The sequence below is a fragment of the Tigriopus californicus genome, chromosome 9 (genome assembly GCF_007210705.1).
Source record: "Tigriopus californicus strain San Diego chromosome 9, Tcal_SD_v2.1, whole genome shotgun sequence".
NCBI classification, from domain to species: domain Eukaryota; kingdom Metazoa; phylum Arthropoda; class Copepoda; order Harpacticoida; family Harpacticidae; genus Tigriopus; species Tigriopus californicus.
The window spans coordinates 9,624,165-9,643,738 of NC_081448.1; the positions used below are offsets into that span (position 1 = coordinate 9,624,165).

Here is a 19,574-nt window from a genome sequence, read left to right on the forward strand (position 1 = left end):
CTTTCGAGAGTTCATCCCAACGAGTGATGGTGAGAGAAAATCGGCAAGTGTTCAGATAGCCTTGGGAGCACTGACCAACTTACATGAACAACAATAATAGTGCCTCCAGATGATCCTTGTTGATACATATAAGAATGCACGCCAGAACAAGTGAGCGAGTGAATAAAGGTTTCGTGCCAAACTCTCACAAGTGAGGATTTAGTGGGAGCTTTGTGTTCTAATTCCTCTTAAACCCCGGCTCTAAAATGCCCTTCAAGTCCTTGAAGGTAAGGGAATGGTAATTGAAACTTTCCATATATATCCAAGCATGGCAATGTGCTGAATTGTTAATGAAATTAAGAGTGAGCCTTGCCAAATTGCCACCTTCATTTGACCAAAACCCAAAGCAATGAGTACGAATCATCATTGGCCAGGGAGCCAATCGCCGCAAATGCCGGAAAGAAGGTCGAGAACGCACAAAACAGTGCCGGTTGAAGCCTCGGAATATTCTTTATATTGTTCTATGAAAATGTGCCGTTTCATCGCTGTGAATTCCTGGTGATTGCATGAGTCATTTGAAATAATAATGATGGTTGAATCGTGCCGGGTGACCCGAGCAACGGCGAAAGATTTGCTCTTCCCCCACGAGCACAGTCAATATTACAGCCGTATGGGCTCTTGATGACGAGACCAGATAAGCGATAAGCCGGGTTCTTCTTCACTTCACGCCTTATCAGAGGAAGAACTTAAATGGACGATGATACCCCATAAGTCTCCACGTACCTACTCTCTTAATGAAGATGAACGAACTTCATCGTCGTCTTTTTATCATTAAAAGGATGAAAACATGAATGCTTGTGGCAGTGTGAGTACTGTTCATTCGAGTAAAAGCATCTGAAAGGACGTGGCAAGCATACATTCATATCTCCGTCTTAAAGTAGTCGTACAAATCTAATGGAGGCAAACAAAGTGCGGAAAGAGTTGAAAGTGACTCGAAGGTGACACTCCGATCTTTTGATTCGGAAGATCCTTTTTACGAATTCAATTGTTAGGTGGTCGTCTTAATGGATTCACGATGACACAACAGAAAGGAAACCAGAGAAGGAGACAACCAGGACGAGTCACATGCAACAGCAGGGAACTGACATACAGTGCTGTATTGTACAATATACACTAGAAGGTCCATACACTTATCCCCAGTACACATGCCTGAGCGTGAAGGCAGCCCTGAAGAGATCCAGAGACATGCTGAGAAAGAGATGAATTATGATTCCCATTTTAAACGTATTGGAAATTCACCTCCCCGGTGTCACAATGCAAGTGCGGATCGTTGGAAAACTTTTTGTTCGGTACAATCGAAAGAATTCTCGAATTTCCTTAGAATCTTGGCAATTTCTCTGGCCTATGTTGTCCGTCCAGTTGTATGAGTTTCCTTCTTGGCTCCCATCATCTTGCTTCTCCTTGAAAGAACGCCATGTAACGTCACAGATGGGCAATGTCACATTGTGACACAATATTGAATTGCTCTCCCGATGTCAAAACCTCCTCAATACTTATTAGGTTGCCAGAGAGCTGGGTGTTGTTGGGCTTACAGACTCTCTCTCACCTTCTCGTTGGCTTAACATAACGAGGATCTGAAATCCATGCTGTCCAGAGTCCCGCCCGCTGTTTTAGCTTTCCAAGGGGATAGGTGCTCCTCGTCAAAACTCGAAACCGGGAACAAAAGATGTCAACTCCTGCTCCCAGAGGGCCAAACTGACAATGTACCTTTTCGTGCATTCCAGGGACATGTTCAATCGGTATTTATTTAAGACCTAGTGGGTACTAGCTAGTATGCTCCCTCTGGCTGATTTTACTTACCTACAATAAGTACGTACAAGGTACACAGAGCCAGCCCCGGCAAATGCACTTACATTGTAGTCATTGGTTAGACCACCTCAGGTGCTTGACTTATTCGACACCAGCATCAACGAAGGTTAATGAGCAGGGTTAGAGCGGTCGTCCAGTTTGACAAATTCCCAGAAAATCGTCAAACATGAATCTGGTAAAGCTCAGACTCTCAGCTGCTAACTGATTAGGTGATTGCCTCCATCAATCATCAAAAGCATTAAGATGAAAATCATAACGTTTTCATTTTAACACCTGAATGGAGAAGAATAATGGAATAGAATATTGTCGATCATGACAGGTGAATGGTTTGACTCTAACAAGATTTTGTTTTGAGCAAATCCAAGCTTCGTCGTCACTTCCCGATACCTTATGTTTCGCCACACAAGTTGGTCCCTTGATTCACACCAAGAGCTGGATGACGCCCAACGAAGCACCGAAAATACGAGACAGGTCTGAAGAACTGTTCGAGAGAAGTCGAAGGCGTGTCAAGGTCCATTTGAAGTTGGCGTCAACGCCAAAATGGCAAATGAGTCAAGCCAGAAATGGATTCCAATGATCGGGGAAGGCTGAAGAAGCAGCAAACATGAGAAGTAGAAAAAGAAGGAGGAGGGGTGAGATTTTTTGGACAGAACCCTTGTTCACATGAAGTATGATGAGAATAATGGGAGGGGCGCCTCTATGAGCTGCTGATTAGGCAGAATGATGACTTTGTGGAGCAGACAACCATGATCAATCACATTCACACCTCATGCAATACCATCATCATCATCATCCCCACCACCATCCCCACTGCCATTTCACAGTCGGTGTGAGTATGTGTGTTTATCCAGGACCACATTACTGTGCGCATACTGGGTTTTATGGAGCAATCGTCAATGTAAGTGAGGAGGGACGGGCCTGAACTTGGCAGTTCCCTAGGATCGAGGCCCCGACCAGGCATGTTCTCCATTGTTGGACGCGTACGTAGAAATTGGGGAAAAAAACGTGAGTAGCCTCAGAAGGAAAAGGATTCCCCTCTGTTAACCGCAAAAACCCATATAAATGGAAATTGACCTATCATCAAATTTCAAACACCTTTCATGCTCAGCCCTCAGTCCATTAGTCTTTCGTGTGGCCTCCCCAAGAAAGCTGCATGCCCTCGTGTCTTCCTGTCTTGTGGTGTATTGTACTAGTATGTGATGGTGTATGTACATATACACACACACACACACACTCAGGAGTATGACGCTAAATTGTGCTACACTTTGCCCAAACAATGCGTGTTTCAAAGAAAAAAGATAGATGAATCTCTTTCTGCTTCAAAGCCGTCGAATGGGGGTGGATGGCTAGATTCGAACGCACCGAGGGTGTTGTCCTAATGCGAAAACATTTTCATTTTCTTCTCGAGTGTCAAAATTCATTACACTTTCTCAACTCGCTGTATTCCTCCACAGTGGTGCTGAATACTGATACCTCCACCACGGGATGTGTTGCCTCCTCCTCCTCCTCCTCCTCCTTCTCGTCTTCTTCTTTTCATTATGGGTCTCAAATTTCCTCTCAATTTAAAACTGAGAAAAGGGAGTGTGAACTGCTTTTGGAGGGAGGCTGATGATGGTTTTTTCCATTAGTGCCAATGCTTCTCAGGACTCGAATTGAGACATGCTCTATTCGAGTGCTTGATTAGGACACATCCTTTAGCCATGAATTACATCATTGTCGGAAGTGACAAATTTGGGTGGAATACAGTTCGCACCACCGTTCATCAATGATGTTAGAAGATCACACATTACGATTAGATAACCATCACATCAGCCGTCTTTGTATCGCCCAACATTGTCACTACTTTTAATGATTCGATGATCCTCAAGCCAGAACATGACTCGATCCTCTTATCGTCATGAACTTTGGAATCGTTGCCATTGCCAAAAGAGCTTGCTTGATGAAGGCTCTATTCCCGGGACATTAAGAACCAGGTCAAAAGTGCTGCCTGATGAAAGTCTTTGGTTTCTGGATGATTATTGGCACCAGTCAACGGGCTTCTTCGCATAACCCCAACGGATAACAGCGAAGACAAGCTAGCTCTCGGAGACAAATGTCAGCGGAGACGGAAGTGTGTGCACCATGGTCGTCGTGGGCATCGATCATAAATCATTTTGACCTTTTTTTTCTACTCGTCAGTCCGTCCCCTAGCTAGCCATGACTGATGATAGTCAAATTTTGGGCTTGAATCCTGAAAAACACTTCATTTTCATTTGGACATGCATCCCTGTTGGAATGTCCTCCTGGCCTCCGTTGGTGCGTGAATTATTATTCTCCAGCTTCTTGGCTTTCAAACCCAACAAAGTCAGAAATTCAGGCAGTCAGTCAGTCTTGTGCTTGGAAAATGATTCATAATTGTTCTGCTCCATTTTCCTGCCTTATTGCATTGGCATGTCCTTGATGATGCTCAAGCTTGCTCCGGAATTAAGGTTTCCATCATTTCCGTCTCCTGTCGATCTGGAGGCATTTGTCCAAGCTAGTTGGGTGGTACAGAAACCTGGATGATACTGGGCTGACTGACTTAGGCTCAGCACATGGCCTTACCATGAATTGATTCAATGCCAAATCCCCGTTTTTTCTTGAATGCCTACTAGTCTCTTTCTCAAACACCATATGATTCATCGATGCTTGAATGGGTTTATAATGATACACCCTAGCTCCTCATCGGCTACAATCTCTTTGCGTAGGAAAACGGCGTCGGTTCATCGCGTGCCTACTAATAGAATGGTTCAGATCAAAGATTTGAACATTGATTGAAAGTCTTGGAACGCTTGAGCAAATGCGGAGAAGAGATTTCGCCCCCAAAATTGTGTTGGATGTTTGCCTCCAATAAATTTAAATGGCCTCATAAACAAAGCTATAATTGAAAACACGTTTTCGCAGCAGCCAACAGTCCTGGTCGTGGTCCTTCTCGCTCTGTCTGTCTCTCCGATCAACATGGAAGGATGCAATGAAGCCACCCAAGCACTCTCTCAATTATTCACTTCGTGTGTACTATATAGGCTTGCTAGTCAGACAGACAGTCAGTCCGGTCGATCGGTCGGTCGGTCGGGAGGTCGGTGGGACGAACGAACAAGATTGTTTTGCCAAAGAGCCACCATATGAGGACAATTAATCATGAGGAGCATGATGATGTTGAGAGGAGGGCGAAAGAGACAAATTGGCAACCCATCAGCAGCCACGACGACTCCTCCGAACACCACAATTGCGACACTCAATCCTCAAAGTGAGCGTGAGGGCTCACTATTCAATACTCGGGGAAAGGTTTTGTCATGCATCCTTGGGCTCCTTTGTGTGAAGATTCGAGGTGGTAGGTAGAAAGAAATAAAAGGAATCACAGACAAACGCCCGAACAGACGACGACACGACGGAACAGAGCATGAGGCAGATCTTTTTTCCCCTGTTTTACAGGAAGGATATGTATGTTATTTAAATCTCCACTTGTGTGCGGGCGTGTGTTGAAAATGATATGCAAACAAGAACTTCCTGTTTGAAATTCTACTCCACTTTCGTCATCTGTTCATGCAGAAAGATGGATTTCCGAAAATCAATGGCTCCTCTTGTTCTCGTTGTCTTCAAAGGAAATTTGAGAGATATTCATATTGGATGGAGGATTGGATTGGGAAAATGTTCACGGTATTATTTGAAAATCCCGCATCATCTGTCTTCTTCAGAAAGGACCTCAATATCCCGGAGAATGTCAATCCCTAGTCATTCTCGGAAACATGTCTCCGAGCCAAGCACACAGCCTGCCTACCTTCCAACCTTTCAACCTACCAACCTACCAACCATCGACCGACCGAGCTGTTGTAGTAAAATATGACCAAAAATCAATAAGGACATGATGGCATCCGCAAAGTTTGTTGGCCTGCCCAATGCATTTCCTACATGTCTTTCCAATAAACTGTCTCATCTTATCCTCGAGGTGAAGAGCACACGCACACTCACACCCACGCATATTTGAGCTCAATACATTACAATTCAGTATATTGAAGATAAGTCAATTTCCAATTTCCTCTTGGCATTTTGAGATTTGAATATAAGAGCTCAGCAGCCACTTAGAAACAAAAGAATTGTACTCACTAAGCGTTCTTGTTATTGCCATCCTTTTCTTGGATGACGACGACGAGACAATGTCGCCTACGCCCAAATTTGATGGGAAACATCCACGAGACCTGGCTTGACATTCCTTCAAAATGTGAGCGATGAGATTTCCACGTTCGTCTTGAGGCTTGAACTAACTCGAACCAATTCGGCGGCAAGTTAGGCAAAAGGCGACTCCGTTGATTTTAATTAAGCAAGAACCAAAGTGTTCCAAACGGAGTTTCGAGTCTAGCGCTGAATTGGAACACTGGACCCAAATCGACGACATCAACAGGCGACGGCATTGAAACGTTACACCTCAACCAAATATGATACCATGACGAAATTTCGCACGAGCCTATATGATTGATGCCACGGACCCATTCATCATGCTTCTTTTAATTGATAGCTGATTGAGAAACTGTATCTAATGGGTTACACTAACACACAACAGGTTTTAGTCCATTACTGACCCTGGAACTGTGGGTCGGCTTTCCTTTCTATTGGCTAAATGATAATCTTCTCATTAGAGTAAGCAACAACCCTTTCTTTCTCAAAGCTCTCTGCCGTTGGGAGGGGAACTCGATGAAGACATTTGCAATTTCCTGGGTACCCGAGTGAGCCCCTTACCCTCGTCACTAGTCACCCTGTGCGGTTCATCCCTCCCTGTCTCAGTGCTTGAAAGCATCCCTGCTTTGATGGATGTCACATTCTTTCTTCTCAATGATTTGGGGGAGGATAAGCCTCTTTCCAATGGGCGCAGTAGATGGACATGTGGGTGGGTCACCGGCGACTCTACCCAAAGAATCTCAGCCCCACGACGTTGGACGAGAAAAAAGGGTGGAAAAAATCGAGGGCATTGTCAAAAGGGTAAAAACACACAAATCACTTAAAGGCAGCGAGGAGATGAAAAACTCTTTTCTGGAGCGAAAGAAGCGCCAACGGATGGATAAGAAAGATGTTGCCAGTGCATTGAGAGGGGGAGAGAGGGTTGGGGTGAGAATGAGGGGGTTGACTTGAATGAAGGAAATAGGGGAGGGGGTGCGAAGAAGAGCTTTTGGAGAACTGGTCAGTCAATATTATGAGAAGTCTGCTGGCCAGGAAAACTGGAGAGGACACCATGGGGAAAATCGCTTCATAAACTATTTGACCTCTGGCGTTATGTCGAGAGCTGTCCAACGTACGTTCGAACGCACGAAGATCTGGTGGTGGGTGGCAAAACATAGAAATCTGGAAACCAACCAGGAGGTCTGTGAAACGAGGTGCGGTGATAAAAATGTCACCTCGATAGAATAGGATTGATTTAGATCCAGGAAAAAAAAACTTTTGAGCGTAACGAAAATTGAGTGTCCTGGAGGTTCCCATCGTTGATCTGCACTTCCCGAAACATGTTTGAATGACCTGATTTGCCTGTCTCCGCTAGTTATTGCGTTTTCAACAATTCTTTCACGAGTTAATCTCCGTCTGATTTTGTAACATTGTGTAATGGCTCCTAAATCTTTTCGTGCTCGAGATGTGATGCCAGATATGGCTTTAATTGCCCTCAACTTGATGAGGCTCGACGTTGCATGCGGCTTCTCCTCTTTCCCTGTGGAGGGGCACATTGATACTCGACTTAAAAGGTGGACTGAACAACAGTGGCACCCTGGCACCCGTCAACGAATACGGATACCCTTTACAGACAAGGGAAGCTAAGCCCAAGCTCATGATGACGGGATGGATGGATAGATAGATAGATGGAGAGACGTCCAAAGTGTAGTTGTTGAAATTGTTGTTTCACTGTCTGTGAGAACTCACGAGCTCACTTCCACTCCAATGTGTAGTACGTAACCTACGTACAGTGTACGTACATACAGCATGTGGCTGCTACTGACATTTCTTTAACTTCGTTTTGCGCTAATGAGTTGATGCAGGGAAATGACGAAGACTCTCGCCCTACTCGGACGGAGTCAAGAAACATTACACACATTGTATATTGAGCTCGTCGAAGTGCTTCCTCGTGAAGCAAGAATAAAATGTTGTTACCACCCTTCTTCCCTCCCAAACCTAATCCCCGCGAAGGTCCGGGCAGCTTACAGCGCTGACATCACGTCGACGCCGTTGGTTTGGAAGACGTTTGTCTTACTTGTGGCTCCTCTTCCACGTATTCTTCCCAAAGACTCCGGGACGCTCTGTCTCTAATTTCTTTTTTCGCTCTTTCTAATTCCTCCCTCGACTTCCAGCTTCCAGCTTCTTCGAACTACAAACTATCCGGTCTTCTCCGGTCTCCTCCGGCTGACTTGGGAGACGTAAGATAATAGCTCCCTTGTATTCATTAATGTCCATAATTCAGATTACAGGGAGGGTGTTGTCTGTTGAAAGACGAGAGGAGGTATTTTGTTCGGATAATAGCCCCCGATTTTTTTCTCCGGCACATCACCCTTGAGCCCATCTTGAATTTTTTGTTACCTTCTCATTGAGTTCACTTTTACAACACCTAAACACCCCCACGACTTATCCGACCGACATTCAACTCTGCCGCTCAACTCTGGTTTGGCCCATTGAGTTGAGTATCTCGGGACTCACAGGGAAAGAGTTACGACAGGACGTTTTCGACCTAAATGATGAATGTGTGCTGAATCGCAACCTGGGCTCCTTTGAGAAATCCCTCCTTGGATAGGAGCCTTCTGGTGGTGGCAGGGAGCGTACCACCGTAAAAGTTTCGAGATTATGAAAGGCTCCTCCACTGACATCAAATCGATTCGGGCATTCTTCCTTGCTCTCTCGCTCTGTCTTCAGTTTTTGTCCACTGTTTCTAAATTAATTTCTGGCTTCCCTTTCTTTCGTCCAAGGTTCTTGTATGAGCTTGTCATCCTGCCAGAAGAGTAATGATTGGCTTCGATCACGATTAAAGAGGCATCGCTCATGATCAATAGACTTGGACTGATTTCAGGCCATCGATCAACAATAATTGAAAACAATAGCAAAGAAGACTTAGCTCTGAAGATTCATTCTTCATGACTAGGCCCTCAATTGCTCGTGTCTAGTCAGTGAATTGCTTTGAACTCGCTCAAAAATATGCTCCATAAAAATACAAGGTGACGACAAATCCCGTGGCGAATTTCGCTTTCCGGAAACTTCCTTAAAGAAGCTTACCCCTTCGTACTGTACATTGAGTAAATCGCAGAAATTCCCTGAATTTTTTCCACTTAAGACCTGACTATTTAAGACGACATGAGTCAATGAAGAATTCGTGTCAAGATTTTAAGAGCCAAATTACAAAAGTTTAACGCGCCTATAAAGTTTTATAGCTCACCGTTGTACTCACCTGCGTACATGTACCACACATCCCCGTGTACGACCGAGAACCTAGGGCACAGCCCTCAAGAACCATATACTACTTCACCGTTCAGTTGTCAGATCAAGGAGTGGTTGATCTTGGCCACAATGGTGATCAAGAGATTGCCTGAGCGTGTTCAGTGGCTACAAAATTGGAATGGCATAGGCAACCATTGGTTTGAGAGCACTTATTGTTCTTGATCGAAACTGATAAAACTCATTCATCAGTTGTCAGTCCTCTCAGGCCATAGAGTAGATTGTTTTTCATTCATTCTTCACGAGGCTTTCAAAGCAGCCCTTTGAAAATTAGGCTCATACCCAGTCCACTCAGGTCCTTTGGTCTTCTTGGTCTTACGCAGTGAGCAAGAAATATCCTAGGGAGAAGAACGTTTCGAGGGAAACTTGGTGCGGTCCACAAACTTGTTTTTGTCAACCACCACCGGCAGTTAGTGGAACTCGTGGCACAACCACTGTTATGGAACTTCTCTCCTTCTTTCTTCCTTCTTTTTCTCTCTCTGTCCCTCCCTCAGTCCCTCCCTCCCCCTTGCATTTACTACGTTCTCTTCTTGTGAGAACTCAATTACTCCCCTAGTTCACTACGTTACGTGTTCCTGGAGCTCTTAAGCCTCTGGGACACTTTACTGATGACGATGACATCCGGGGTGACCAAATGAGATGGGCATCATTTTCGTTGGCTGTAACAGACTTCATAATATCAAAATGGTTAACATATAAATACCAATCACGATGTGTCTCATTCTAAATCAGTATGTGCAATCCAAAACTAAAATTTAAGGCCGTTAAGAAAGTAGACACTCGAACTGGAAAAACCTTCTTGGTCACATTCATGGTGACAACCGGCCAAAGCTCCAAGAATGAATGAGAAAGGTCCATTTCTGCTGTGGTTTCATTCTAGTTCATGTCTTTGGGATTTGAGTCGTTGAAGATGCGCCCAGCATACATAATGTTCCAAACTAATCAGAGAAAAGAATGGGACGTCATCCGTGCTCTCCCTCGCCTTGTTTTCTTTACAGTACGTTTGTTTGGTCCAGGAACTACGAGGACCATTGGTTTGAATTCCAACAAGATGTTAATGCGGTACAATGCATAAGAGGTCGGGATAGGAACAAGCAATACACTCTCTGCCCCTTCTCAATTTCGTTGAAACATCTAAAGTGACAGAGAGAGCAAACTTTTCCATTCGAATAATTCATTTTACACTCAAGGTCTTGAATTAAATTACCTTATCAGAGTTGTTTAATGACACAAGGCGGACTCTGGCAAAAAAGAGTTATGCCCAATGGATTGAGATAACACTTTTTTCTTGGTATGGTCTCCTTCTTTTACGTCACAGTAAAGGGCGAGACGAGACGTTGAATCATGTGGTCAATTACAGAGATCGGATAATAAAACTTGAATTCAGACTTCCCACTTGTGAGACCTACACTCAAGAGATTAATTGCCTTTTTAAGTCTTCCTGCGCATTAGATTCTGTGACGTCCACGGGAGACCCTATAGAAATGTGTTGTCTCTCATGGTTTTTTAGGAGAAGTTGGTGGTCTTGACGATGAGAGACATTGGCCAATATCGTCTTTTCTCTTACGATTCCTACATTGTACCCGTACCCCGTACATATGTACGTACATGTGAATGCCAAAGGGTTTCTTTGCTCACCATGAGAATTCATGTTTTAAATGTCGAAATGATGGTCCCGATCAGGCGTCAGGTGGCGACAATGAACCAAAATTTGGCAACAGCATGGATTTCTCGTTGTTGATGAATCGACCAGTGGGCCTCTAACTTGGTTGTGGTGTTTTTTCTCGTGTAATGGTGTGTTCAGCTCTCAAAAACACACATCCAAGTTGGCCAGTCAACTTTGTTCGGAGATCATTCCACCCTTGAGAATTGCTATCCGTCATTGTAGAGTGGACGATTTTTGAAGCTAAAAAGACAAACCTGACAGGAGGGAGTGGACTCGCAATTGATTCTCATTCCCAAGCAGCGTATGTCGTGTGTGTGTACTTGGCCGTGTAGTAATGACAGTTACGCTTAAATTTCTTGGACACGCGCTGAAAACTTTAAAAACAAAACTATTGCCGCCGTCCCCAATGAACCGATGCAGTCGCTAGCTTGTCTAAAATACCAGTTCATGCCTTGCTTTGTTCATTTAGTCCGATGCGTCAAGGTCTGATCTTCCATCCGAAGACTTGCCCTTTTGGGGCCGGCCGTGACATTAAGTGTTCCAGATCTAAATGGAACGATGATGTGTTCACGACTGGTTCCATCAAGTGCTTAAGGCCATCAAGGCTTGTTCCGTTCCATCGATATTCCATTTGTTATCTGGTCTCGCCTTGGAATTGCTCGTTCGCCTTGATATAACTGACATCTTCGCTTTTAGCCTTTCTCCCAATCTTCTATTACTGTGCCTTGGTTGAGTATGTGTGCTTCCATGTAAATCAACAACCATCATCCAACAGCAAGGCTGTGAACATAATGATTTGCTTATCAACAGTAAATAAACGGAATCATTGAATTACAAAGATCGACGTACCGACATCCCTTTTTATGTCGGTACGATTTCAATATTCTCATTTGAAAACTTCAAGACAAGATGCATGATTTTTTTTTCTGGTGAGATGTGATCCTTTAGGATTTCGGCTTTCAATATTCTGCTTGAAACAATGTCAGCGATCCCATTAATCATAACTGAATCTAAACAGGATCTTTGAAGATAACGACGTGCTAATGACGAGGTGCCAGAAATCTACATGAGAACAACAAGTGTTTGGGTGACATCTGATATTCATGTTGACGAAATCCGTCTCCTTCTCGACTTCCCCAACCCAGGATATGAGGGACGAGGGACCTGCAAACTAGGCTAATTGACTCGCCAGACCAAGGGGAATGATCAGTCATGTACCGAAAGTTAAATCAAACGGGAACCCTGACTTTTTCATTTTTATTCTTTATTTTGGGCAAAAGGTTGCACCAACGGACCCCTTGGGCCCTCTTTTCAACTGTTTCACTCTCAATGGAGCAACCACCGGAAGAGGCGCTCACGTTGGTTGATATGAGGATATGAGAAGGGAAGCAAAGGAAGAAGGAGGAGAGGAGAGGCGAGGGTAGAAGGCCAGCCAGCATTTCATTTGTGTGTCTCCTTAGTTGATTCCCTCATGATTTGGCCAAATTTCACGGTCCGTTGGCTTCTCAGAACATTGGAGCACACATCAAACTGATGTTGGAAATCCAACCTCGCCGAAAGCTCACGTCAAGCAACTGGCTTGGCAACGAGGTACACCACGTAGTACGTTCAAGGAGGGATAGAAGGAACGAGCCCAAGCCGGTTTGGTTTTCCTTTCATTGAACATGGCATCATGGCCCAATTAGGAATGAATTGTTCCAAATTTCTCTACACCAAATGGGCTGGAAAGCACTAGAGGCCCATTGGGGGACCCCGATCATTGATGCATTGATGCTGTTTGGGCGCAACTCAGGAGCTATTTCTTTATCGAAAGTAGATACGAGCTAGCCACCAAACAAAAGTCAGTGTACCAGAAAGGGCTAAAATTGGCATGAACGGAGCAATTCCTTGATGCTATTCCACTTTCTGTAGACAGGTCGGGATGATGAATTTGCTCATATTTCTCCCAGCTCATCTGCCTCCCTGAATGCTAATCATAGAGAGGAGGTCACTCTTATGTGCTTCGTCGTCTTTACCAAAGCTGGGCTCATCATCCTCATCCTCATCATCGCCATCTTCATCATGTTCCACTTTAGAGAAGGAACAAGTGCGAGTCGGAGAAAACGACCTCGGATTCAGCATTTTTTCTTCTCGGACTTCTACCCTCCATCGCTGACTAAAGCCATATCTCAGAGCTGAGTTAGTGGACGAAAAGGACCAATGAAAGATGAAAATGCACGTGAATGGCCATTGAAAAGGCCCCTTTGGCCTCCTCGAGGCCATCGCTCTCTTCAGGATTCCCTCCCTTGTTTGGTCTCTCATTCGATCGCTCATACCACGTAGAGCTGATTTGAATGTGGTTTGCTCCATTGGACGCGTCCCGGTCGTTTCCCCCCGTCGGTCCTTTGGTCCATGGCCTCAGTCCCGTTGTTCACGTTGTTCACGTTGTTATCTGGTCCTATGAGGGTTTGCTTGCCAAGCAATATGAAGGTCGTTCCCCCAATACAAAGGAAGAACAACAACCACTAAGGCCACTCCAATCGTACGTATCTGTACAGTTGCGCTGCACACACATTGAGAACCCCAGGAACGGATCACGGACAACGGAGGAGCAAAGTTCCTCTGACCAGATTTGTTGTGTTCTCTGGCGGAACTTTTTGGAAATTGAATCCGAGAGACACCGGTTTAAAAACCTGTCCCTCTCACACTCTGGAGACTCTGGTTCAACTTTACGAGTGGAAAAGTCGAGTATTGCAGAGTATTCAAATTATTCAAGTAGGTCGGGGAGTTTTCCCTCAGGTTGTCTTTGACAAGTTGGTTGTGGAGCCTTTCGAACCAGCCAACTAATCTCTAACTTGTATTCCATTCGTGTTCCCAAAGAGGAAAAAGAGAGAGAGAGAGAGAGAGAGGCTCCAAAGATATAGGTTTCAGACTCTGGTTTTGGCAGGAGAGAAAAAGTCTCGCAATGAAAGATCAAGTAAGTTTTATTATGTCTGTAAGGGTGACTTTGTCTTGCCTCGAGGCTCGCTGTGCAGTAGAAATGGACGGAAAAGGGGGGGGAGGCGAAGAAGAGAGCGGGTCCAGACAGTGAGAGAGAAAGAATGAATTGAGTTCTTTATCAAGCCTCGGCCTGGTCTTCAAGTTCCTTTGGCTTCTTTATCAGACATTCAGTCATAGAAACAAAGTATATGTCAGAGCACAAAGGACAAAGATAGAGGGATAGATACCTACCGAAAATCATCATACCCGCTCAAATACATGTGCAGTATGTAGACTACAAATGTGATTCTCTCCTCAGTGCTAAGCCCTCATTGGCAAATTGTGTATGAACCACAACATTTGACTAGATTCAATTCGAGTGTCATTGTTTCGATAGAACACAATTTTCATCGTTTCCGCAATATTCCACTCATGGAAGGTGCTTCGGTGCTCAAACTAGGACCTTGATTTTTTTTTTTGTAGGCCGCCCAATAAAATATCCCACTTTGTGTACCAATGAGTCTGGTACGAGAGTACCGAGTGAGCCTCATACATTCATGTGGTACGAACACACTAGAGTTGTGAGCATAAAGCTCGCTTCCGAGTAAAAGTCGATGTTGATGTGAGGCTTGTCGAGTATTTGTATTGAACGAAGTCACGAGAAGATTCCCTTCCCTTGAAGACCAAAGCACCGTAGAAACCATTGCAGGGGAAATAGACGAAGTGGAGAACAACTAAGAGAACTGTACCTCTTACAAGCAGGAGCCTTGTCGAGGGACTCTAGTAACTGCATAAGAAGCGCGATCCAACCGAAAACTTTTTATTGCTTTTCTTTTAAATTTGTTTTGTGTTTTTCGCCTTCGGTTCTCCGTTTCTTCCGAATTGGTCTCCTTTTCTTAAGCACGTGTTGGTCTACCCAAAAGTAGTGAGTGCCACGTGGACAGCCTGAGCCAAGACAGTACTGGTAATATTTCTAAAGGGATATCCCGGATATTTTTCACACTCAGCCAATCCACTCGAATGGTGGCAACTCTCTTCAATGCCTTTTCATAATGTATCGTCTAAGTTTGCCCATTCCATCGAGACAGAATGATAATAATAAAAAGACGACCCAGAAGATGAAGAAGTGGGCCCACAAAGTTCATGAAACGTTAAGAGATATCGCTTGAATATCGGGAGGAAAATGGCAGATTGCAAAGTCATTTCCCATAACTTGAAACGACCCCCCATTTCTAGGCAGAATTCATGATGATAAAATTACAATCGTCGCCTCACAACTTCCTGCACGTACATATATGAATGTATGTTAGCTTGGAATAACAGCTAAGTCAGAAAATACCAAGACGGAATATTTAAATAGCAATTTTCATGCGGAAATGAGCGGGTCCCAGATTCTGAAAATACACTTATTCGTCAAATTGTTTTTTTATATCTCTCAGATGAATCTATTACATCAACTCACCGTTTTAAACGGCGTATTGAAATAGTCACCCTCAGCCGAGTAATGGGACTTCTTAGGCAGTGCTGCCATAAATGGCGTCTGAGCACTTTGGAAGGGTTCGATGAATAGAAATAAGTGGCTTCTTCAGAAAAGCGACGACGACAACCTCCACAAAGGAACGTCCGTTGATGATAAAACATGAGTTTTCAATTATCGACGACATTCACTCGCCATGAATACCAAATGCCATTCACCTCCCCTTGTGATCAAACTCCAGGAGATACACTATTATTTACACATACGAGTACAATCAAAGTCGACATCATTTTGTTCCTCACTATGTACGTAGATTTGAGTCCGTCCATGTTGAAGCATGTACCCGTTTAGAACGCCAACTAAGAAAGATATATTGGTGGTACGAAGGAAAAGAACGGGGAAAAAAATAGATTATTTACTTCAACATATTTTGGAGGCGTTACTTATTCTATGTGTTCGCCTAAAATGGCTCACTAATTACTCGGAATGGTCACAGGTGTTGGTTAAATGGAGCACATTTTTTACCGCCCCACCCAAACGTGCAGGCGTGCGTGTGTGCGTGCATCGGACCCATCATTTATATTGTGTATGAGTTCTTTTGCACCACCATCGCCATCTGCGCATCCTTGATCCGATATCAGAGATCTTACCTTGGCATAAAAAAACACCCCCAAAGAGCATCAGCTCCTTCAGATCCAACTGATCCACTTGTGAGGATCTCAACTCATTACCAGAATAAGATCGATGAACGCAGCATATGTTGCTCTGAAAACGACTTTACCTACATATACTATATGTAGGTACGTTCATGTGAGGCAATTGACGTGGATCAGGGTAGTATAGCCTTGACATGATTGAAGACATCGCCAGTGGACTCGTTCTCCTTCTGCATTACCTGCACATTTTACGGCTGGAATAATTGTAATTACACGCATCTTCTGATCGTCATGCATGCTCGGAGATGATCGCACTCATCTTCCGAAATGCTACCACTTGGCAGGTTCATGGGATTGAATGAAGCTTCTTCTGGTTTCAAAGGCCAATTGGCCTCTGCCAAATTTATTCTTGACCCCGGAAACTCTTGAGAATGCGTTGACTTGAGATGAGATGAATGGGCCAACTTGAGCTCGCGTTCAAGTGTTGGGAAAAATGTGAATTTCTCCCCTCTGTCAATACAAGCTGAGCTGTGCCAATGACCTTGTGGTTGGCTGCAATCCATCTACCACCAATGTACCAATGAAAATAGTTTCAGTCGATTCCCGGCCACGACCTGCAACCATTATTGATCACGATCATTCCTTGAAATCCCTATTTCTCATGGATCTCTCTCCGCACTAACCAGCAACCCTTTTGACCGATAATTGCAGTAAAAAATAGACCGAAAGCAATCACCAAAATGACAATACTATATCATCACATGTAGGGTATTAAGGCTTTCCTTAAGGGTATGGGTGGGTTTTGTGGGGTTCAAAAGGGATCGAGACACCCACGTGAACTTTCAATGGTAGAAGAAGTTGATTTTTCTGCGGCGCTTCCTCAACCCCTGTCCTCTCCTTCCGCGAAATATGGGTTCTTTTTCGGGCATCCATAAAATGAAATCGGGAAGAAATGAAATGGAATAATAAATTTCTTCCATAAATAACGAAATCGAGAGCCAAAAATCCTTCGCCGCCGAGGACACCAGGCGAGGGAGGTAGACATTCTCACATGCATTGGAGGCCCCCTCCCAATGATCTGGAAATGGAAGATCCAAGGTCATCATCCCCTTCTTCCTTTACCCCGTCATTGTCATCCCAATTCAAACATTTCTCTCTTTCTTTCTTCGATTTGCAGGATTATCGCCAAGGATGAAGAAGATCGCTAGTCAGAATAACGCCGACCAAGTCATTCCAACATGAAGACCTCTCACTTGATCCCAATTGTCTTCTTACTTTTGGGGCAAGTTACAAGTCAGCCATTGGATCCAGGTAAGACTTAGTGTGTTGGTAAAGTGGTTTTGGGTAAGATAAGAACTCTCATTTGCCGTTGAGTTGTCAAATGTCCGGATGGAGTGGACGAAACAAAAGGAGAAAATAACGAGTTTCTCTCTTTGCAAAGTCATTCGACAGATTTTTTAGATTGCAATCCAGGCTGTAAATTTAATGTGCGGTAATCAATGCTGACTTAAAGAGGATGCTTAAATTTTGATGCCGGTCCTTTGTCAAAAACAACCTGCGGTGCATAATTTTATTACCCAACTCATCTCACAATCAGAGGAGATCTCACAAGTCGGGAGAGAAAAAAACGACACAAACACATATTTGGAAACTGGCCAAATCTGCCAGGATTGAAGAGTTGTCGGCCAGGTATTGTTGTTGTTGAATTTCATTTGGTTGTTGTTGTTGTTGTTATTGTTGTTGTTCCTTACCGTAGATAGAAGAAACTGAAGGAAGATCGTCAGAATGGAATGAACTTTTAGCCATGTGCGCTCGCTCTTGATTCTTGATTTCATTATCAAAGAGCGGCATCGCGATGGTGGTAAAATGCATGAAATTGTGTCTTTGTGATCTACAATACGCATTGTGTGCCCGATGGAAAGCTGTCTTGTCTGTCAATCTAACCTTTCTTGGGTGCACCTACCTACCCACATACGTTGCCCATCATCTTGGAAGATCAAATATGAGACGAACCCAAAGGACGGAGTATTTTGTATCACTTGTTATGTGTACATATTGTATGCACCACATTTTCGTTGCTTTGCCTGGATTAGCATTGGTAATATTAAAAATTCATGTAACGTCGAAAGTACGTCAAACTGAAGGAAGAGTCAGCTTTTTATATGATTACTGCATCTCCAAGCTCTGATGATATAATAAATAGTTATGATCAAGAAACAGTTTTTTTTTCTTATTTCATAAAGCATCTAGCGTCACTATTGAAAAAACAAAATAACTCTAGGTTCTGAGTGCCTGGATCTTCCCCGTTTGCCAACAGTTTCACCCACGAATATTGCTCGACTACATTTCGAAGCAAATGTGAATCGATTTCCCGCCCTCCATAGGGAATTGAGGCATTGTTCGTGAATATTTGTTCCACAAAGAGCTTTTCTTTTTGACTTCCCTTTGAACAATGATAAGTTCATCTTGCGAAGATGCTCATTTGTTAATGTCCGGGGTCCAAGTAATTTATGCTTGTGGGTGAATGTTTTTCTGCTCCCCGTTAAATGCTGCTCATTTCAAGCCTTTGTTCTTCCTTCGTTCCAAGTTCTAAAGCATCTTGAAGTTCTACACGACGTTAGCTCAACTCAGGGAAAACTTCAATTCCTCGACATTGTTGCCCTGTGGGTTTCGGTACTTACTTCGAAGCTGGCTGAAGGTTTGCTATACTCAGCCATGTACGTAGTCATGTAGTGTATGAAGTAAGTGAGAGAGGCAGGGTGAGCGCGGCAGACCAGCACCGAAGAGACTGCGTGTCCCACGGACACAAAAACTGAGTTTTCCCCTTAATAGTGTGCTCCTTCAGTGAATAGAATGCCACTTAGGCATATCTGAAGTTCTGAACTTCACTACATCATTCCTATCAACTATGGGCACAGCATCCAGCCCAAGTGATGAAAAGCACTTCGAGCCTCGAGTTTAGCGGACCGGTCCATGTGTGTTATGAATTTAAATGGAACAAAGGGGAAATTAGCTTGATGAAGTTGATTACTCACTCGCTTTGGGTGAGTACTGAGTGGTGGGTAAGCACATCGGGACCTAGTGGTGGAGTGAACGTATCCTTCCATTTCCCCTGTCAGAGTTCACATTCATCTGTTATGTTCGTGTTGAAAGACGAGGACAGTCTCAAGTCGATTCACTAGGAACTGTACAATGTACTGTACGTACGTAGAACGTATACGAATACAACTTAGTTTACAGCTCCTCGATCCTCGACTCGAAGCTTTGTCCCACGAGGAGAGCGGGACTCACTCGCCCGCTTACTTTCTTACTTACTTTCTTACTTACTTGGTTGGTGCTTCGAGTTGTTTGTTGCTGGCTGGCTGGCTGGCTGGCTCTGGGTTTTTCTGTCAAAGAAGTTCCCCAAGACTCAATCCCGAAAGAAGAGCATCATTCTCCATCGCCTCGGGGATTTCAAGGAGCGCTGTTTAGAGGTTTATTTTTTACTCCACTC

At 44.1% G+C, this 19,574-nt stretch overlaps 1 protein-coding gene across 3 annotated transcripts in view; it reads left to right on the forward strand.

Annotated features, from left to right (window-relative positions):
* The window catches only part of LOC131886793 (latrophilin Cirl-like), a 50,775-nt gene continuing 31,201 nt past the window's right edge, over positions 1-19,574 (forward strand). For 2 of the 3 annotated variants that reach the window (XM_059235197.1, XM_059235195.1), the window contains exons 1-2: positions 1-266; positions 17,259-17,392. In XM_059235197.1, coding sequence (XP_059091180.1) covers positions 17,320-17,392 — 73 coding nt within the window. In that variant the 5' untranslated portion in view covers positions 1-266; positions 17,259-17,319. Of the gene's footprint in view, positions 278-17,258; positions 17,393-19,574 lie in introns of all 3 variants that reach the window. The other variant, XM_059235196.1, reaches the window with a different exon arrangement.